General features: G+C 53.8%; 1 protein-coding gene across 2 annotated transcripts in view; it reads right to left on the bottom strand.

Moving 5' to 3' along the window:
- The window catches only part of TBX4 (T-box transcription factor 4), a 30,464-nt gene extending 11,619 nt beyond the window's left edge, over positions 1 to 18,845 (bottom strand). The window contains exons 1-4 of one of the 2 annotated variants that reach the window (XM_021929119.2): positions 16,751 to 18,845; positions 15,799 to 15,893; positions 7,496 to 7,615; positions 5,776 to 5,923 (exon numbers count right to left, since the gene is read on the bottom strand). In XM_021929119.2, the coding sequence (XP_021784811.1) occupies positions 5,776 to 5,923; positions 7,496 to 7,615; positions 15,799 to 15,893; positions 16,751 to 16,942 (555 nt within the window). In that variant the 5' untranslated portion in view covers positions 16,943 to 18,845. The remainder of the gene's footprint in view (positions 1 to 5,775; positions 5,924 to 7,495; positions 7,616 to 15,798; positions 15,894 to 16,750) is intronic. The other variant, XM_009190393.3, reaches the window with a different exon arrangement.
- Between the last annotated feature and the right edge of the window lie 3,548 nt (positions 18,846 to 22,393).

The following is a 22,393-nucleotide window of genomic DNA, read 5'->3' as shown; positions in this document are numbered from 1 at the left end:
TTTGCTATCTGGTGGTGAAGTCACATAGTAACCCCGAAATTGAGCAGAAATAAGCAGTGAGAAAATGTAGTGAAAGAAAGGCTGCATTTATCATGGTAACAAATCAGGTGACACACCTAACGAGAAACGTGCAGGGTCACTTCAAGGAAACCTGAATACGCTTGAAGGACCAGAAAACCCTTCAGCAAATAGAAAAGGATGCCTATCAGTCTTCTCTAAGTAAATTTATAATTTAAAGCACATCCAATAAAAATACAAATACGCTCCTTTTTTTTTTTTTTTTTTTTTTTTAAAACACTACAAGCTTATTCTAAAGTTTATGTGAAAAAATAGACAAGACTAGCCAAGAAAACTCTGAAGAAGATCAGGGAGGCCCAGTCCTGCCAAACACTAAAACCTATTATCCAGTCTCAACAGTTACAAGACTGGCGTGTGAACAGGCACACATTCATATGGGGATTTAGTGTTCAGAAATAAGGCACCTCAACCAGGGGAGGAAAGTGGACGCTCAATTAGTGATCCTGGGACAACTGGATAGCTCTCTAGAAAAAAATAAAAATTGGATTCACACCTCAAATCAAGGCCAGGATAAATTCCAAAAGGATCAATGGTTTAAATGTAAAAATAAATTCATAAAATACTAGAAGAAAAGTCCCTTATAAGTAAAGAGGGGATTAGGGCTTTCAATAACTCAAAATCCAAAATCCAGAAGGAAAAGATTGATCAATTCAATCAAAAGCATCGGCATGGGAATATCACTACAGGCAAAACCAAACGACAAACGATAACCTGGACATGTGTAACTCATATCACAGATAAGAGCTACATCCTCCTAATTTATAAGAGTTCTTAGAAATTGATATCAAAAACCTACAAGAAAAATGAGCAAAGGATGAGAACAGCAGTTCACAGGAGAGGAAATTTATTAAAAGAAGATGCTTAACCTTACTCATAATAAAGGAAATGCAAATTAAAGCTAAAACTGGTATCCACTTTTCACCTGTCAAGCTGACAAAAATCCAGAAGTTTGTTCTCCCACCCTTATTGGTAAGGCCACAGTCAGTGGTGGAAATATATACATCAGTACAGCTCCCATGGAGGGGAATTTGGTGATAGTTTCAAAGTTACAAATCCACGTACCCTTTGAACAGGCCATTTATCTCGCAGATATACTTGGCACAGTGTAAAATGGCATACGTACAAGCTTAATCAGAAGAGCAAAGAATAAAAAAAATCTAATTCCTTCAATAAGAGCTGGCTACATGATTTCTAAAACAATCATTCGATAAAATTCTATGCAGCTGCAGGCCAGGCGCGGTGGCACATGCCTGCAATCCCAGCACTTTGGGAGGCCGAGGCAGGCGGATCACCTGAGGTCAGGCGTTTGAGACCAGTCTGATCAACATGGTGAAACCCTGTCTCTACTAAAAAAGGAAAAATACTTTGGGAGGCCGAGGCAGGCAGATCACCTGAGGTCAGGCATTTGAGACTAGTCTGATCAACATGGTGAAACCCTTTCTCTACTAAAAAAGGAAAAATACAAAAATTAGCTGGGCGTAGTGGCAGGCACCTGTAATCCCAGCTATCCAGGAGACTGAGACAGGAGAACTGATAGAACCTGGGAGGTGAAGGTCGCCGTGAGCCAAGAGCGCACCATTGCACTCCAGCCTGGGTAACAAGAGCGAAACTCCATCGCAAAAAAAATTTAAAATAATAATAATTCTGTGCAGCTGCAAAAGGGATGAGGAAACTCTCTCTGAATGCACTATTCTCTAAGAGATATTAAGTTTACAGAGCAAGATGCAAAAAATGTTTCCATACTATGCCACCTTTTGTGTGTAAAAGAGGGGATTTCAGATTACACATTCTGTCTGTGTGCAAAAACAAAACAAAAATGCTGAAAGGAAATTAACTGTGGTTGCCTGTACTGGGGGTTGAAACCAACAGTGGATCAGGAACAAGTAGAAAGAGATGTCGTATTGTAGACATTTTAATTTATTCAATGATTTATGTTTAAAGCTTGTGAAAGTACTTCCTATTCATAAATAAAATTTTAAGATGCAAATAGGTACAAAATTACAACTTTGGCAAGTACTAGCTTGAAAAGTTGCATAGTGCTCTGACAGCATAGAATGAGGACCCCAAGCTTTCTCTCTGAAGAAGGTGCATTTGAGCTTGGATCCCGCAGCTCAGGAGTAGCTACCTAGGCAAAGAGGGTGCGAAGATAGTCCCAGGGCTAAGGGTGGGGCAGTCAGGCCTATGCTGATTATGAAGCCCAGTGGCTAGAGGAGGAAGTCACATATTTATGTGGGGACTAATGAGTGCTACTTTGTGACTGAGGAACTGCAGTCCACACCTCTAGCCCAGGGGCTAATGCGGCCCCTTCGACAGTTGGACTCACTGGGTCAGAAATCATAAACCGGCCCTCCCTCCTCAGCAATCTGGGATACCCACATGCCACCATTTCCACGTGGTGCTGCAGGATACAGGTCCCACCTATGCCCCAGTGAGGCCGTCCCTGACTTCCTGAAGCCCAGGTATTTCTAGAAGCTTATTCAGAAGAGAAGAGGAAGAAAGCTGGGGGAAGCAGCTTCCCTTCCCATCTTATGGTTGCCTGGCACAGGACCCTGCTGGGTGTGGGAAGTAGTGGCAGGCAGGAAGGAACAGTGGGCAGGCCGCTTCTGTGGCCAGAAGAACAGCAGAAGCAAAGCTGAATTCAGGCCACCTGGAGGCAGCGCATCCAGCCCGAGCCCCATGGTCCTTTCTGCTCCTGCCTGGCCCAACCGCGGGACTGGAGCTGACTCCCTCTGCCCTCCTGAACTTGCCCTCCAAGGTTCGGACTGGAAAATTTCTTGTGGGCTTCTGCTGTGAAGGCTTTCCTAATCCCACAACAAAAACCCACAAAGAGTGTTCTAGTCAGAGCTCAGTCCTGTCTTTTAGGAGGTTCTGGCCATGTGGTCTGAGAGGTTCCTGTTCCAGGGCCCCATCTGCCACACAGGACAGGCTACCAGGCCCAAGACTTCAACCTAAGGCCCTCAGACTTCAGAGGAGAGCAGCATTCATGGAAGAAGGGCATCTTGAATTATAGGAAAACCCGGATTATCCCAAAATGACTGTTCCACACCCCCGACCCCGACAGTCAGGGCTTCCTGCTCTTTGAGGCCTTAATGCACCCACAAGCAGACACATGGGCTCTCAGCCACCCTGCTCATCTCCGGGGATGAGGAAATGGGGTGGCTTGGGCCCAGGGATCTCCAGGCTAGAAGGACACTGAGTCTACCTGTTGGACCCCAAGATGATACCTCAGCCACTCTCATGGGCTCTCAACTTGCCCTTTCGCAAGGAGAGAGCCCACCCCTTTGGGCAGGAGTTGGGGGTGAGGGCTGCCGATAGGAGGCAGCTGCTCAAGCTCCTGGGATACCATGAGGATCCCTAGGAAAAGTCCAAGCTGATGTGGCTGGAGAAAGTCCCTTGAGGCCTGGAAGCTTTCAGGGCAAGCTGAAAATGTAGAAGTGGTTGTGCAGATGGAAGGGCAATTCCCAATACAATGTGGCTTTTCCCCAGCCTCTTGCACTGAGAAGCCAAGAAGGGTGACTCCTTCACCCTTCAATGAGAGCTCACCACTCCCACAGGCACGGGCCAAGGGGCAGAAGAAAGTCAACATCCAAATGGGTTGCTGTGCCCTGATATGTCCCTCCACAGCCCTTGTCTGAATGGCCAGAGGCTGCTCCCTCTTCAAGGGTGCTCTAAATTGGTGAAGATACCGCAGCAAGAGCCCTGGGTACGGAAAGGCAGTGGAGAAGCCCAGGACACTGGACCGGGAGGCAGAAGGCCTGGGTCCAAGATGGTACCTGGGCCCTGCCACACCCACAGGGCTGTTGTAGCCAATAAACTGCAAGTATGGGTAAGTGTGAGGATGAAGGGAGAAGGAAGATGCTCTGCGTCCCACTCATCCAGGGAGAAAGCTGAGTTCCCGTGGGTAGTATCCCTGTGGCCAAAGCAAGGGAAGCCCCAGGCAGGCATGACAGGTGTAGCCAGGGGCACGTCCAGCATCACAAGCCCATCAAGCAGCCTCACTGGCCCTGACTCTATGCAGGTTGTCACCAACCACTCATAGACCCAGGGAGAGCCACTGAAGAGGTTAGCCAGGCTGTGAAAAGCTACTGCTAGGCTGTGAAGGCCAGAGCACTCTCTCCCACTTCCTACAGAAGGCCCAGTTTTCCATCCCTTAACCCTCTCCCCTCTCACTTTCTAGAGGTTGGAGAAAAGAGGAGTCCTCTGAGACATCCCCACAGCTGGTAGCCCTGACAACAAGCTGGCGCATCCAAGATCCTCTCCAGGCTTGGATCCCTAGGGACAAATGGCCACCCAAAGATGCAGCTCCCCCCAAGCTCTGTATTCGCCCCCCATAGGGTCTGTGTGTGTGTGTGTGCAGTCATAGGCCAGGTTCCCTGGCCTCCCAACACAGAGACCCTCCCTATCCTTTGAGGCTGGTGCCACAGCCTGGCCAAGCACAGGAAGTTAGGTAGGAGTTGACTGGGAACAAAGTCTTGACCAGGATGGTACCCTGGGAGACCCAGGAAGCCCCTCTGCCTCTAGGCTGAAATGCCCTGGGGCTCGGGGAGGTGGGAACTTGGCTGATCCTCCCCACTGGAAGTCTGCCCGCCCTGTATGGGAAACCCAGTATAGGGACTCACAAACCAGGTAAGTCGGGAGTTGACGGCGTTAATTAAGCATTCTCCTAGCTGCTTGTTTATAGCTCACCAATGACTCAGAAGAGAACTGAACAGATTCTGAGAAATTAAAACTAGAAGTTCGTTGCCAGTTACATACCCATCACTCAGAAAAGAAACATGGCTGGAGTTTTCCATAGGAACTATGCTTCAGAACTGGGGCGTAAAAGCGGGACATACCTGCACACCTCGCAACCTCAGCAGCCACACCTGCATCTCGAAGCCTCCACTGCCCCTGCCCTGCACTTCTGCAGTAACCATGGGCAGTCTCGAGGGGTGGGGCCTGTGCCCTGGCGGATAGTACCAGGTCCCCAGACTTCTGTTTGCCACACACTAGAGCTAAAAATTTCCACATAAAAATCTCTTTTTTGTGGACTTGCCAGGGCCAGATGGGGAAAGAATGAGCTTGGGCAGCCTGGATGGGGCGTCAGCAGCATCCCTGGGGCTTCAGAACTCTTCTGTAAGGGCCAGGCCAAACCCAGCAGGAGCTAACACGGGAGCCAGAGCAAGGTCTTTCCTTCCAGGAGCAGGCGGCTGTCAAGCCAGGCAGATGGTACATACCAAAGAGGGGCTTCGGAATGCATCCGTGACTGTTGCTCGAAAAGGCTTACTCCCCTTGTGTTATGTTCCAGCAAGGGAAGATTTTGGGGAACTGAAGCTGAGACCTGACCGGTCACCTTTATCATCATAGCTGCCATTTATTTAGCACCTCCTGTGTGCAAAGTGCTTCCTGTATACCCTCTCATTTATGTCTCACAACCTTAAAAGGTACATATGGTCATCTCCATTTTCTAGACAAGGAAAGTGAGGCTCAAAAAGTCTGAAACAATTGCCCAGAGTTACCCAGCCAGTAAGTGGTGGGGAAGGAAGTCCAGCTCTCTGCACGCCTTAGAGGCTTGAGCTCCTTCCCTAAACTGGTCAGTGAGTGCCAAAGCCTGGAGCTGGATCCCGGAGTGGATTCTCCCCGTCCCCATCCTGGCCTTTCCCATCCCTAATACTGCCCCAGACTTGCCTCCCGAGGCCAGGCAGCCCCCATCCTTACATGGCCAAAGGGGTCCAGGTGGTTGTTTGTCAGCTTCAACTTCTGGAAGGAGACCAGCTGCCGCATCCAGTGGGCCCCTGTGGCAGGAGAATCCGGGTGGACATACAGCCTTCCTGGCATGGCCGGCTCAGCCTTCCCTGCCACCATCCTGCCAACAGAGCAGATAAGAGCGGGCGATTACTCCAGGGGTGGGTGAGGCCAGATTCCCTGTCCCCTCTTGGAGCAAACCCCCATTGACCAGAGAAAAAAATAGCTGCTGGTCCCACCATATTGTCAAATTAGTACTTCCAGAGTAGGAGTGAGGGACAGAGGAGAGAATGCTGAGGAGGAGACAGCAGTTCTGAATCTCCTTGATTTTACTGCAGTAGAAAAAGGAGGGAGGTTACAGGGAAATGGGATCATTTAATTGAAGGACTGGGGCTAATCACAAAAATATTGTGAGGAGCTTTAGGCACACCTGTGTATATTTACACTTACAATTTAAAAACTTTTTTTCTTTTTAAGAAACAGGTTCCCACTCTGTCACCCATACCAGTGGTATGATCATAGCCCCCTGCAGCCTCCAATTCCTGGGCTCAAGCAATCCTTCTGCCTCAGCCTCCCAAGTACCTGTGACTACAGGCGTGGAACCCATGCTCAGTTAACTTTTTAAAATTTTTATGGAGACAGGGATCTTACTATATTACCCAGGCTGGTCTCAAACTCCTGACCTTCAAGTCTTCCTCCTGCCTCTGCCTCCAGAGTAGCTGGGATTACAGACATGAGTCACCACACCTCGTATGATTCTGATTGTCACATGTTATAAATTATATTATTTAGAGGGAGCTTCTCAGAGGACCTAGACAACTCTCAAATGGCTAGTCCCCAAAACAATGGTAAGAACTTCATTGGTAGCTCTCCCCACAGCCAGAGCCTGCTCTGAGTTCTAGCCCAGAGAGGGAGAAGAAACAGAAGCATGGCCCTTGCCAGGACGTGGCCACCAAATCCTGCCTCCTCAGTCCAATCTCTCCAGCTCTGTGGCTCACCTGCCACGGAGCACAGTGTCCTGGCTGGCTGCTCGCTCCTGGAGCGCTGTTCTGAGCTCCCAGTCAGTCAGGGACTAAGGAGTTGGCCTCATGAAAGGTAGCCCAGCATTTATTTACCTGGCCCCTTTTGGTTTTGTGCCTTCACCTCTCTATGTCTCCCAGCCCCTTGCCAAAGGTTCCTATCCACCAGCCCCCTGGTGGAGCCTCACTTTGTCTGGATGGCTGGAGGGGCCTGAAGCCAAGGGGAACATGAAGAAACAGGAGAGTGCCTCCACACACCAGGTAATGGCCCTGCTCTTAAAGTCCCCAAGAGAACTGCTCCCATCTTCCCCACAGTGAAGCACTGACAGAGTCTAAATCTGGCCAGTGTTAATGATTTGTCTGTCACCTGATAGCATAGTCACCAAGTCCTGACTGTCCATGGCCATAAGGAGAGTACAGACCCTTGCAATCCACCAAACTCCCAAACATGCAGCTGGTTTTCAGCCCAACCCCAGCCCCACCTGCAGCAGGCATGCGGACATTTGCTGACCACCTCAGCCTCTGCAAGGCCAGTTCCAGGCAGTGAACTCCAGCCTGCAGACCTGGGCAGTCACTCAGGTAGCTAAGAAATCCCCCAGACAAAACACTAGGTGGGGGCGTGCGGCAAGTGGGCAGTTGAGGGAAGGTGGGCCATGCGGTGAGGGGCCACTTACCATTTGTTGTCACAGAACTTGTAGCGATGGTCATCGGCGGGGACGATGTCAATCAGCAAGATGTACTTGGTCTTGGGGTTCATGCCTGTGACTTTTACCTTGTAGCTGGGGAACATCCTCCTGGGGGAGCCGAGGGGTGAGGCGGAGCATGTGGACAGAGCACCAGGAGAGGTGGAACACAGTGAGCAAGGGGGCAGAAGGCCACTAACAGGTGCTGCCCTTTTGGCCAGCGATCCTAGCATTGGTCACAGCTGTGTGATCTGCGCAACTCACTTCCCCCTCTGCCCGCGCTGCACAGGGAAAAGGTGGCACTGGCTGCTGTCTCTGAGCCCCTGCAGCTCTCAGTCTGTGTCTAGGAGGAGAGTTTACCCCATTTCCCAAATTCACTTATCCACTCCCCCATGATTCCCTAAGACTTGGGGCTAGTGCCTGTGAGCAGCTGAAGCACAGAGACCCAGTCAGGATTGTGGGAGCAGATTCTGACGCCAACCTTGCTGCCTTAATTTCCCTCCTGTCCTTTGCCAGCCCAGACACAACTGAAGTTCTGGGGTGCAATTATAGGGGGCCGGAAACCCCCATCAGCTGCTTCCACAAATAATGGGCTGCCTCCTCTGGGTCATGCCTCTGTGGAAACCTTTAGGCCTAAAACCAGCTCGCGGGAAAACAGGAGACTGCCGTCCAAAACCCTGCTAGGTTTGGGTTCTTCCGGTGTATCTGTCAGGGGTATTTCTCCCTGTGAACACCTCACCCGGACCTGTGCACCCTGAGTATCAGGGGAAAGTCGGTCCAGGAGCCTCATGGATAAGAGAGGGCAGGGATTCTGAAACCACTTGCCATGGTCACAGCCTGGACCGCATTGACAAGCCTTAGGCAACTTACTTGAACCTCTCTGTGCCTTGGTTTCCTTATCTCTAAAACAAGGATAACATTACCACCTATCTCATAGATTGCTGCGTGAATGACCACAGACCCCTGCTGCACTGCACCCTCAGCAAAGTAAATGGAGAAGTGGTATGACCTACTTCTATGAAAATGGGTTCACCAAAGCCCAGAAAGTTTGCCATTTCCTGCAGCCCATGCTGAGGCTGTCCAGGGCCTTGAGGTTCAGGGCACATTCCAGAGGGGGCTTCCGCACACCCCTCAGCACATACGCACACACAACAGCACAGTGCATACACAAACGTGCTGGGCACAGCTCCCTCCCCTGGTCACTAGGTCCCCGACTTCAGCAGAGGGAAGAACGGAACTTCCTCACCATCCTCCTCAGACTCCATCCCCCACCCCCAGCTGATCTCCCACAAAGGTGTTCCCCAAGAGAAACAGGATCCAAACCCAGCTGAAGACACAATGAAGACACTAAGCCCCACTGAGCTGTGCCACTGCCCGGCTGGTCCACTCTGGGACAACCAGCAGGTGGTTCTCTGCCTCTTACTAACCCAAGACAGTATGGGACCCTGGAGAAGCTATCCAAGATGCCACAAACAGATTATCAGAGGCCCCTATTTTGTCACCAGGGGCACCAGCTTACCTGGACAGGACAGGGCTTCCAGAAGGGATCAAGGACTCTATAAGCTGGCAGGCCCTAAGCCCAGGCCAGGACCCCGACTGAGGCAGAGGGTTCACTTCCTTGCCAGCCCACGCCCCACCCAGCCCCACCTGTGCCCCTCTCTTGCTGGAGGAGAGGCCTGTGCAAGCACTACAGGGCGGGGAGGTGGGGATGTGGGGTGTGTGTGCCCAGGCACATGTGAGCGGGTGTGCGAGTGCGCATGTGTGGATGTGTGCGTGCCTGGAGGGAGGAGGGAAGTTCTAGCTGCAAGTCTAGGGACTTATAAACCGTGTGGAAGAATTTGTCTCAGATGTCAATTGAAAGCATTTTCAAATGTCCACCCCGCCCCCTCTCCAGGAATGGGGGAAGTGAGGGGCTCAGGAACCCAACCCTGCCTCCCACTTACCAGCCCCGCTATGGGGCCTGGGGGCGCAGCTGGAGCTTGCACCACCCTTTCCCGGCCCTGCCTCTCTCCTGGTGGGCCTACAGCTGAAGCAGGAAGGGCAGCAGCTGCCTCACCTCCCCCTTCCCTGGGGTGAGGCCAAGAATCCTGCCCTCTCCAGGCCACCATTTTGTAACTGCCACAGAAACAGCCACAAAATGGGGCAGTTCTGGCCATACTTGGGCTGGCCTGGCACCGGGGCCCTGCACTCAGCTTGTCTCCTGTCATCATTCCAGGTGGCAACAGTAGAGGGCAGCCATGGCTTCCCTCCAGGGCCAGTGTCCACACAGGGGGCTGGGAGCGAAGGGCTCTCTGCCACTTTGGCAGGCATCATAGCCTAGGCTGAGAGGAGGCTAAGGGGCCCTGGCCTTCCCCTCTCCTTCTCCCTGCTGGGCTTCATCTCCACAGCTCAGGAGGCCAGGCTGACACTGACTGAGTGCTTTCGGCAAGGCCTTTGAGGAGGCTGCTCTCTGCAGCCCCAGCTGGTGTCTTAGGACCTGGCCCCTCCTGGAAGTTGATCATAGGCCAGATTCCTGACTGATAAGGAGATGTGGCATCCGTGCAGGAAGGGGGAGTACCTCCCAGCCTCGCGTCCCCTGCCCACCAGTTCCCCTCTATCTAAGGCATCAGCGCTCAGGAGCTGAGGGACTAGGATGTCTGGTCTGAATGAGGAGTTCAAAAGCCCTCTGCTTGGGGCTGAACTGCCTCAGGCAGTTCCATTGCCTTCAATGCAACAGATGTCTAGGTCTTGGCAGGGTCCAGTTGGGGGACTGCTTCTGAGCCATGCAGAGCCCACTCTGGGGTGGGGTGGGGGGCCCTAAGCACTATCATTTCCCTGCCTAGGTGGCTCCAGAAGGAGGAAGGGTCCACCCAGGGTTGGGGAAGGGCTGCCTGTGAAGGTGAGGCCCTCTCTGTCCCCTCCATCAGCTTCCTGCCCAGGTCGAGGGGAGAATTCAAGGCCTCATGGGCATCTGCCCTTGGGTTCCTGAAGGGACTAAAGTTGGTGCCTAGATGCCTGACTTGGGGGTGTTCACCAGTGTGTCATGCCTCAGGCGACAGAGGCCAGGCTGGGTTTGGGAGCTGTGACTTCCTATGAGCTCTGCCTCTCTAATGAAAGGTTTGAAATGATGGAGTGAGATGTAAATTGTTTCTGTGATTTATGGCATAGAATGTACCTGAAAACCAACACCCTACGGTGGAAAGCAACGCCTCCCTGTTTGTGTGTTGGGGTGGGGGAGGTGACCAAGAAGGAAAGCACTGCGGGTGCCGCCTGTCTCCACACAGGCCCTGCCACCAGCGCTGGCGGTGACGCCCGCCTGTCCCCGACACTCCGCGCTCTACCTCTGGGTCCGCCCCGGCGAGCCCTCTCCCTGCGCGTTCCTCCGCTCCCCTCCCTGCACCCTTTCTCTACGCCCCCCACCCTCTCCCTGCTCCCACCCCGTCCTCCTGTCCCTCCCTCTTCTCAGCCCCTCGGCACCCTTTCCACTTGCCCGGCACCTTCTCTCCGCGCCCCAAGCGCGGTCTCCATGCTCCCCTAGTTCCCCGCGCCGCGTCGGGATCCCGCGCCCCCAGACAGATGGGGGCTCCCCCCGGCACACGCGGAAACGGCTCCGCCAGGGGAATAAACAAGCCGCCTGCTCGCCGGCCCGGGAGGAGATGAAAGCCCGGGGCTTCTCCTCTGATCATGAAACAGGCTCTGAAAGGGTGCGGGGCTGGAGCCTTTATCTATTCATACTCGGAAATGGCTTTAGAATGAACTGCTAAGATAAGCTTCCTCGGACATTTCTCGGTGTTGGAGGCGTGCGGGGCGCGGGGCAAGGGTTTGGGGCTTTTTTAATTCTGGCAACAAACCCATAACTGCGAACTCACTGCTGAGAGGGAACACGCAAGTTCTAGCTGCGCTCCGAGAGCCCCGGGAGCTCCCCGGCCAAAGCGGTGGCCAAATTCAAGGCGCTTATTCTCAGCGCCCTTCCTGGGGAGAGGGACAGAGACTACGGGATACCCCTAGATTCTCTCCACCTGGAGGGTCCCCCAATCCCCAACCCCTCTGCAGCCCCGACTTTCTCGGAGGTCCCTGGGGACTCCAGTAACAGCTACACGGACCCTCCCTTAATGTAGGGGAACACCAGCCGGAAGGGGTCAGAAGTCTAGAGAGTGGTTTCAAGGGTGGGGATGGCGCTGACTGGGTAGGCACACAAGGATTCTGGGGCGGTGGTGGTGATGATCTATTTCTTTATCTGGATGAAGGTTACACGAGTGTGTTCATTTTGTGGAAGTCTGTAAAGCTGCATCCTTAAGACGCGTGGACTCTTCTGTAGGAATGTTCCACTTCAATACATTTAGGTTAAAAATTATATATGTGTGTACACATACACAGGCGCCTTGGAGCCCAGAGTCTGAAAAGAACCCTACAGCAGTAAAACGGCAGGGGTCCCCTGAAAACCCTTTGTTTCTCCAATCCTGATGTGAGGGTGGGGGCGGGCACTCTTCAGGAGGAATCCTGGGTGTGCAGGGAAAAGCCCAGAGCCCAGGGCCCAGCGTCCAAGGCTGGGGTTTGGAGTGGGGCTGCTGGTGCCACCTACACTGAGACCAAGCCTTTTATAGCCAAGTGAGTTGATTTTGAAGCTAATAAATCGATTCCCACATTTCACACACACATACACAGAGGCATACACACACAGTTTTCTAATTCACCCAAAGCATATTTAAGAAATCTTTTCCCTGAGGGAGGGGCAGGGGTGAGAGTGTGTGGAATGGATGTTGTTTTGGAAGATCAGTTGCTTCTCTTAGATTTTTTTTTAAGGCACTTCCTTCTGATAGACTTTTGCTTTCAGAAAATACTTTAAAAAGAGATCAAAGCACTCTCTCCCCAACCCACTTTCCCAGTGTCTTCAACCCTTACTTCTCTTATCATCCACGCCACTGGGCTCTGACGCTCTGTATACAGAGTGAGGGCAATTGGCTTTGAAGCCCCGGATTAAGCCGGGCCAAATCCTTGCCTCAGAATAACAAACAATACAGGTTCAACAGGAGTTCTCATCGGTAGTTCATTTTTCAAACGCAAATTCACTGTCACTAACACAAGCAACATTGAACTCAACAGGCTATGAAGGCTGATAGTGGAGATTTATCTGGTGGCAAAACCATGACCTAGGAGTAGGGCAGTGAGATGGTTAGGCAATTTTCATTTCGGGGAGGTTTATATTTGAATTTTTTTGTGGAGCTCACTTTTATCTATGTTTGGGAGAAAATGCAGTTTCTCACATGTATCAAGCTTGGCAGGGATGTGGGGAGGCCAAGAGAGGGATCCGCTGTCTGCGGTTATCAGCATGAACCCTCTGGACACAGAGATCCAAGAGACTGAGACAGGCTGTGGAGGGCTGTGTCCCCCATTTCACACCTGACATGGAGGTTGCTGAGTATTCAGAAACTGGTGGCTCCCACCGTGGTTGGCATTTTATCCACCAGGCCAAATTGTTTGGCAGTTCAGAGTCACTATCCAGTGAGAGGGATTCTTCTCTCCGTTGACCTTCAAGACTCTCAAGGACCCAAAGGGCGAAGGTAGGAAGAAAACTTGTGACCCGAGAACTCAACCCGGCTTGAGAGCATTCTGGCTCCCCTTCTCCAGGGCCTGCTCCTGCCCAGCCAGATGGCAGTTATCATGTCCCTAATCAGCCAGGGTCTCTAGGGCAGAGCCACAATCCACACTGAATAGGACCCCGTAAAAAAGCAATCAAGGGAACTTATCAAAGTAGGGGTTGTGTTCTGGGGGTGGGGTGCCTCATCTGTTTCCCTGTGTAGACCTGGTAACTGCCTCACTTCCCTTCTCTGGAGTTTGGTGTGTGTTCTCTTGGTTCTCCTCCAGCTCTAGCCATCTAGGAAGCTATGATTCCAGGTTTAGCAGCAAGGCCCAGACTGACAAATGGAAGTGTACCAAGAAGGGTTCCAGTAGAGGCATACAGAATTTGGGGAGCGGGGAGAGGCACTGGACAGGATGTTGAAGAACCACAGCTCAGTAAAGTAAATCAGAGTAAATCAGAGCAATACAGTGGTTGCTGAAGGAGGGGGCAGCTATGAAGGAGGAAATGGGGTCTGTGAGGGGTGAGGGGTTGGGGGCATGAGACTAGTGATTTTCTTAAGAACCAGACCCAATGCAAGGATAAGTTTCTGCCAGAGAAGTGAAAGGCTGTGATGGATCCATAATTGGCCAACATCATCACAGCCATTTAAAAAATATTATCATAATTCCCTAGGGTCCATCTCTAAGCCTCAACTAGGATCAAGCACAAACATCTACCCGAAGCTGGCCACCTCTGGAAGTGTATGTATAAGTGTATGTGTTGGGAGAGGGAGGAGGAGGACCTATGCAGATGCAGGAAACACCACTGAGGAAAACCATAAAATGCCTTTTGTTTAAAATGCCAGAGGCCAGACATGCCCGGAGAACATGCTGACCAGTTATTTTCAAGAGACAAGGTTATTTCTGCTGCCTAAAAATGGAAGTTCTGAACCTTTCTCTTTGTTACCTTCTTTCCACACCAGCAGGCACAAGGAATAGCCCCATTCCCCTTCACACTTGATCAAGTGGATTACCCATTTACCAACCATCATCCATGTGATTCCCTGGTTTGAGTCTCACAGTGATAGAAAAGGAAAGGACAGCAGATAGGTCTACGGTCACCATTTCCCTGACACCACTGAGCTACAAGGAGACTGTGACTTGCCCAAGTGCACTCAGCCAGAAAGAGGCAGGGCTTGTGACACCTGGATTCCACTGTCCTCAATGCCTACTCCATGTGGCACCTCTGCCAGCCCCTTCATGAGTCTTCCTTCCCTATCTCCATCCCCAAAATGCAGCAAGCTCAGGCTCTAAAATAAACCTACTTTCTCCCTGATAGAGGCCCTGAGTGGTGATGCCACCTCCCTGGCTAAGACCTGAGGGTGGGCAAGTGCCCAGACCTCCAACCTCAACAAAATAAAGGAAATTTTATAAGGCCTGCCAGTGAGCAGAGACAGGAAGGACCACAGCACCCCACACACTACACACAGCAAACCAACCGACTTTTTGTTTCCTTTGAATAGTCTATCATTCCCTAAGCGGTTCAGCAGAGCTGAGTTCTCTAAAAAGTAGAAGAAAATACTGAGTGGGATGCCAGACACTTCTCTAATTATTGCTAATGTTATTCACTAGCACTTCTTGTGTGCTTGCATGTGTCAGGAACTCAGTGCTTTCCATACAATGTATGAGGCAAGACCTGTTCTTCTACAGATGGAGTGGGGAGGGTGCTTAAGCAGAGACCCTTAAGTACCTTGTCTGAGGTTGCACAGATGAAAGTAGCTGAGTTGGAACTGGATCCCTCACCCACTGTGTTCTCACTCCCAATTCCTGGCACTCGAGATTTCATCATCTTATTCCTTCAGAATCTCAATTATGAGACACATCCAGGCAAAGGGACATTTTCACACCTACTCTGTCCCCAGGGACCGAAATCAAGTGTGTGTATGTGAAGGGGACAGAGTGGGTGGGGAGGGAGTTCCTGAACCTGAACTTGCCAGCGTCTCTGTCTACAGCAATCCGCCTTCACCTGATAACCGCTCTCCTCCACACTCCAGCCCCCTCCCCACCAGCCCCAGTGAATCTCTCACTCAACCCCCAGTGAGTCTTCCTCCTCTCATCCTCTCCTCCCTGTTCTCTCCCACAGACACCAGCGCATTTTAAAGATGTTTCCACTTTATAAATCATCCTTTTCTGGCAGCCACCGAGAGCCGCTCCCCCAACACACAGGGAGCCCAACGTGGTGCTTTCCCGTTGGCCTGAGATGGGGATGGAAACAGAAGAGCGGTGCCCCTGGGATGAGAAACCTGGGGTTCGAGTCACTCACGAAAATGTATGAAAACCGAAGGGCATAATCTAGTTCCCTCTCCCCATCTGCTGAGAGGCATCTCTGGGTCCGCAATCAATGCACTCCTGAGAAACCTCCTCAGGTCCTCAAAGAAAGGAGAGCAGAGTAGCCCCCCAGGGGGCCAAAAGTGCTGGAGCTGGGACTCTGGGCGTCGCCATCCCTGTTTGGATTCATTTGCATAGCGCTGCCCCTCCCTCTCGGTCTTTCCCGCAAGCCCCGGGTGGCTGCGGTGGCCCCCTGCGGGCTTTGGCGGCCCAGTCCCAAGCTGCGGAGGGAGGTGGCACTGAGGCTGGAGGAGGCAGAGAGGACTCCCACAGGCCACCAGGCTGGGGCCGAGAGGACTTCTAAGGGACCCCCCTGGTCCCCATTGCTCCCCACCGCCATCCCCGGAAGTAAATCTCGCAGCGCTGACCTGCCCGCCTTGGTGATGATCATCTCGGTGCCGGCCTCGTGGAACTTCTTCCAGAGCTCCTTCTCATGCAGCCCCACCTTGATGTTCTCGATGGTCTGGGGATGGGAGGGAGAGAAACTTGTGTCTGCCTGGCCCAGGGCTCCACGCGGAGCCTGAGGAAAGATGAACCAGACCCGAAGAGCTGTGCGGAACCCTGCCTGCCCGGAGCCCACGGCTCCAGATTTCGTTTCACAGAATGATTTTGAACTATTCGTGAATTTAAAAGAATTAATCGGTGGCTAAAACTCCCTCCTTTGAAGCTGCACGTACGGAGGAACCCGCAGAGGACACACATAGTGGCCAGCGCAGGTTAGACGACACTCTTGCACACTCATGAACATTTCCGTGGCGGGCCATCACCACAGGCTCCCCGGGCAGACACAGACAGGGAGAGGCGCACGCACCCTCGGCCAGGTGCGCGCCTGCAGATAGTGCACACAGATCCCCAGGCGGCATCCCGCGCGCTGTGATCGTTCGATTATCACTGTGAAGCCCTCGACGACGTCCCAGGGGCCTTGGAGCCCCGCAGCGGCTCCCGTGCGCACCGGCGGGGTCGCCTTCTCTTGCCCGCCGTTCGGTCCCAGGCCCTCTACGGGTTGTTGGAGCTGGACACTTGGTCAAGGCTCGCTCCGATGCTCCGGGGGTCTCCTTCGTTCTTACTGCCCCTCTCCTCTATCTCTAGCTCTAACTCTTGCTTGTCCCACAGTAACCCCGAGGGCTCAAAGTGGAGAAGGACCCAGAAGGCAGATAAAGCGAGCCCTGTTCAGTGGAGAACTAACAGGCAGACCGTCCTGAACGTAGCCAGGTCCCCCTGAAAGCAAGTCCTGTCGACGATCGGACGGAATGACGGACACAGGCGACCCCGCAGACAGACCGACGCCCGACTTCTACCCGACGGCTGGCGCAGCCCTACCTGCTCCGCGGCGGCGGCGGCGGCGGCGGCGACGTCGGCCCCAGGGCCAGGGGTGCTGCCTAGCGCGGCTCCGCTGAGGCCAGGCGCTGCCAGCGCGGGCTCGGGGGCGTTGGCTGCGCTGGCCTCGCCGAGCGCTGGGCCCGGGGCCCGGAAGGCCTCCTCGCTCTCGGACAGGCCCTTATCCTGCAGCATCTCCTGCGGGCACAGCACACAACGAATCACTCGCCCAGGTCCACACTCGCCAGAGGCCCCGCAGCCCTCTCCAGCCGATCCCGGGACTTCGTGCGGGGAGCCGAGGCCGCCCTGGAGCACGTGGACCCCGCCCCCTCCTGAGCTGGAGGAGGGAGCCCGCAAGGAGGGCAGGTCCCTCGCCTCCTCCCTTCAGGCTGTGGACCTGGGAGGGTCTGCCTGCCCCTGGGTGTGGGGTTCTGTGATGAGTAGGTCTAGCGGAGGGACCGCCCTCTCAGCATTGCCACAGCTGCACCCCGAGTCCCTCCCTCCTACTGGGCTCCAGTGGAGCCTGAGGCCTGGGTCTTCTCGGTTGTTCCCCAATAACTGGGGTCCAGGCCTCTCTGTGGGCCCAGGACAACCAGGACACTTCCTGGCCATGCAGGAAAGGAGAGCCAGGCTGGAGGGTAGGGCCCAGGCTCCTGCAGCTCCACACCTGTGTGCAGAGAGGTCCTCGGGCCCTCAGGCCCAGCTCACCCATCTGCCCTCACCCAACCCCTCAGACAGCACTGAGGTAGAGACTTCCTGAACCAAAGGCTTTCACTCCAACACAGTCCCCGTCCACACACATCCTCTTCCCATTCTGGCACAGACATGGTCACACCGAAACACAGCCCCTCACACAGCATCCCACCCGCCTGAGCAGCCACACTCTCCTGGGTGACTGATCAGGTTCTGCCCTCTGCCCAGGCCTCCCCTGCCTGGCGCTCGGGTTCAAATTCACAGGCTCACTCAGGCACACTTTAGCGCCACAGGGCTCTGCTTTGGGCCTAAAGACCCACACCCTTCCCAGCGAAGGACCAGGCCAGTAGGCTGGGCCCATTCACAGGAACCTCTTAGACCTGCCTGGCACAGCTACATTTCTTCGGGTGTCTTGGCTGATTCTCTCGCCTAGGCAGATGGCTGCTCCCTGCCCGAAGCATCCCTTAGGGGTGTGCCCGGCTTGCTCCGCTTCGCCTTTCCACCTCCCTGCTCTTCCCCATCCTGCTGGACCTGGGCGCTCCAGCGGGGCTCTCTGTAGGTCTGGCGGCCCCTCTTGAGGTGGAATGCTCCGCCTTTCTCTTCCTACCTTCTTCCCGTTCTCCCGGGGCCCTCCTGGAGCATCCCCGGGCTCAGGCCTCTCGCCCATCCTGTTCAGAGGCCTCCTCATCCCGGGCTCTGACTTCGACTCCCAGGGCCTCGCAAAGTAAACAAGCCAAGTGCAACCGAGGAGATAAAAAGGGGCCGGGGCCACTCCGGGTTGGGAAAAACCCATAAAGATAAGTCTGACAGGCGGGCCGGTCTTCGGCCACAACCCGCAGAGAGTGAGACTTGCTGGACATGGCCAGCGCCAGCACCCGCCTCGGGCCACGTGCGAACGCGGGCCGAGCCTCGGAAACCCAGGAGTCCCCACACAGGGGGACGCTGCCCCAATAGGGTAGCTGCCCACTCTGGCCAGCGCGCTGGGTCCAACTATATCTAGGACCCCGGCGGGATCGGCGCCAGCGACCGAGCGATCGGCTGGTCCCAGATGTGGCGGCCTGCGGGGTCGCAAGGAGGGGCCGTCTCGCGCTTGGCCCGCATGGCCAAGGGGTCCTCTGCTGGGCTCTCTCACACCCGGAGCCGTGCAGCGGAGCCCTGCGGCTCGCGCCCTGCGCTCTCAGTCCTACGCTCTCAGTCCTGCCGGGTGAGGAGCTGGTTCACGGCCCGCGTCCGCTGACGCGGGCCCCACAGCTCGGACTGGGCACGAGGCCTGCGCGGTGTTCTCCTTCCGAGGCTCAGGGTTTGCCTCTTCCTTTTCTCTCCGCCACGAAGCCACATCCCAACCTCGCGACAGCTTGCCCCCTTCCCACCAATTTCCTTTTTTCCCCACCCGGCTGGCCCGGGGCGGCCGTCCCCGCGGTCCTCTCGGACCTCGAGCTTGGGCGCGCTCGGCCGCCCACACCGCGGGGTCCCGCACTCAGCCACGGGTAGCGGTCCGCGCTGGTCTTTCACATCCACTCCTCCGCGCCGCAGCCTCCGCTCCCTTTGCGATGGGGTCTGTTGCTTTCAGTAGCCTCGTTTTCCAAAGACGACAGCATTTTTCATTTCACTTTTAGGTTACTGGGGGTATGTTTCTTGCACTAGGGGAATTGTTAATATTTCGTACTGTTTTTTAATATTTTAATTGTCCTTATTATAAGAGTAGTATTTTGGTCAGTAGTATTTTGGAATTTTGAGAATATCCTATCGCGTGGATTATTACTCCTTTGTATCTTTAATACTGTATGGTTAAAGTCCTGGTTTGATTCGTTAGCTTACTGTTACTAAATTGGTTGTTTTCCTGACACATTTCAGGGTCGCCTGGCACATTCATAATACTATTACCAATATCTAGTTGACATAGTGTATAATAGGTCACGTTAATCTATTATCATTTTTTAATTTTTGCTTTATATCCCTAATACGTTTCCGTTGCTTGCTCTTCATTTTGTTTATACTTTGCCACGCTATTTCAATAACTTCTTGTTTACCATAACTTGTCATATAACTGTTCTGAAAATTCATGTTAATTTTCTTCACATCCTTATAATACTTCTTGTTATCTAACCACAATTTGTTTTGTTAGGCTTGCTCATAACACTCCAGGTATTATTCTTCAACACACCCTGACGGTATCTTGTTACTTTGTCATTATTTGTAATGTTACAGATCTTAACTCGCTAGTTATTTTTCATCACATCATTACTTCTTGCTGTTTTGTCATACTTTGTAATATTGCTGTAGCTCTTAATACTCTGATTATTTTTCATCACATTGGTACAATACTTCTTATTACTCAACCATTATTTATAATGTTCTTGTGACTATTAATACATTGGTCATAAATTGTCATATTACTCCAGCAATTCTTGTTAATGTGTCTTTATTTACATTACTATTGCTCCTAAGATTTTAGTTAATATGTTTTAATAGCTCGCTATAGTATCAATAATACATTATATTATTATATCACTACCACTAATAATATTTCCCTTAATAGTATTTTCATTGTTCATCTTTCTCCTACAGTTCGTTTCCTAGTTTCCAACAGTTCAGTAATTTGTTACACTATTACTATACGTTATATTAGTGCAATTGGCTTTAATACAACAGTCCTTACATTGTTCCTCCATTTAGAATTACTTTGCTTTAATCTTTTTAAAAATCGTGATTACTATTTTCACTTGATTCAGCTTGACTCTGAAAGTTACTACGATTGTATTATTTGAAAGTTCACGTGTTATATCAGTTATGCCGATTAGCCCTTTCTTTGGTAAGTATTCACATTCTAATAATCTTTAATCATCGATCATTATTTATATATCATGTTCCTTGTTTTAATTTTGACTAGTCTTGCATCAAAGGCTCTGAGTCCAGTGTTCTGATCGCTCACATTTCTACATGAATTTTCGCTTCAGTACGGGGCCCTCTTCCTTGGCCTTGCATATTCTGCAAACACCAGTTTCCAGGCCACCGCTCCGCCTGTCACGGCCTTGTTCTTAGGGTGCTGGCGCTATCGATATTTCCATGCTCTTGGGTCCCTAGACCCAATTCGTCGCGTTACACAGAGAGAACGGCTCGTGCCCCAACAACTGGGTGTCTGGCCGAGGCGGCGGCCCGACCCAAGGCACTTCGCGCCGCCTTCCTGCAACTTTGACCGCCCCTGAAGTTCTTCTCTGGGTCGCGAGACTCGCCCCTTTCCAGCTTCTCCTCCTGTCCGACCCCGCAGCCTAACCCTGAGCCCCTGTGGCCCCAGCCCCGCACGCCCAGCTGGTCCCCACTCGGCTGGAACCAACACTCACCCTAATTGCGGTGCCGCATGCGGAGGCGCCAGCGGCCCGAGGTCCCCTGCAGGTTCGGGTCCGAGGAGCGCGGGACGGCCGGGGCTCCGACTCCGCGCCGCTGGGTCAGGGTCCAGCTGCCCGCCGTGCCCTCGGGGCTGGACACATCCCGGCTCTGGAGCGGGCCCTTGATCTCCAAGGCTGCACTTTGGGGCCTCAGCTCCCTCCCCCTCCCTCCCTCCCTCTGGGGCCGCCCCCCCTCCGCGCTGACGTCGCCGCTGTCAATCAGTTCGCGCCCGCTGTCCCCCAGGGAGGGGGGCTCCAGGGTTCCCCGGCGTCGCGGTCCCCAGGACCCCGAGCCCCACGCGAGCAGCCGGCTCCTCCACTGCGCGGCCCAGTGCCCTCCTCTTGGCCCTCGGGCCCCGCGAGCCGGGTAGGGGCTGGGAGCCCCGCATGGTTTAGATTAGAGAGGCGGGAAGCAAGGGCGAGCAGCCCGGCTCAGCCGAGGCTCGACAACCAGGAGGGCTCGCCCGGCCCCGCCGTGCCCGAAGACTAGGGCGCCCCACGACCAGGCCTGGCTACCCGCTGCCGGCGCCCGCTTCCAGGCAGCAGCCTCCACGGACCCCCGGCTGCGGGCTCCCCGCCCGCAGAGCCCCGCTCCCAGCCGTGCGCGCCGTTCATTTGGGAGCCCCGGTCCGGAGGTCGCAGGCGCACACGCGCCTCACAGGCCCACGCTCGGCTTCCCGACCATGCCCACCACGCGGCCTCGCACCTTTAGGTCCTGGGTACAGCCCCTCTGCTCATCCGCCCTCCTTGTCCTGGCCCAGGGGGCCGCGGGCGCTGGACCCGGCCTGGAGCGCCTCGAAGTCGGCCGCGGAGGTCAGGGGTGAGGACAGGGAGGAAGCCCGGTGGCCGGGTGCGGGGCGGCGGCGGCAGGGAAGTGCTGGGCCGGCCTCTGAGTTGGAGCCGAGTCCGGTTCGGGCCTTGACAGAGCCCAGGCCGGGCTGCAAGGTGCCAGGCTTGGCAGAGCCTCCTGGGGAAACTGCGGCCCAGGGCCAGGATTCCGCGGCAGCTCCTTGAGATCCTGGAGAGCTGAAGAGGAAGCCCAATGCTTGCCCTAGGCTAGGAAGTGGAGACTGGGGAGCGTCCTGCTCCGAGCCACCCAGTCCTTCCTGCCTCAGAAAGGGAGGCCTGCTCAGCGTCCAGACCTCCCTGCCCAGCCTCTGAGCTCTCTGTCTCCACTTACCTCTGTTTCTCTCTGTCTGTCTGTACCTCCCACAGGACCCAGGCTTTCCACTGGCAGACAGACCCATGTGGACCCCAGCCTGTGCCCCAGGCTCCCAGCCTGTCACATGCCCAGAATCCTGGGGCAGGAACAGGCCTGCCCACCCATCTGCAAAGGCTGCAGAATCCTCATCAATAAGGATCCCCAGAGTGGTCCCTTAGTGCTTAGCATGGGCTGCATCCCTCCCTCCACCTGTGTCCTCTCTGTCCCTTTCCAGATTCTGACCTCAAAAATCAGCTTGAAGGGAAGAGGACAGGGAAATGCTTTTCCTGGATGGGTCTGTCCCTGTTCTAATGCTAGGAAATGGAAAGCCAGCATCAATGCCTCCTTTACCACCCTGCACTCAAA

The sequence above is a fragment of the Papio anubis genome, chromosome 17 (assembly GCF_008728515.1).
Source record: "Papio anubis isolate 15944 chromosome 17, Panubis1.0, whole genome shotgun sequence".
NCBI lineage: Eukaryota > Metazoa > Chordata > Mammalia > Primates > Cercopithecidae > Papio > Papio anubis.
This window is presented reverse-complemented; position numbering and strand designations above follow the sequence as displayed.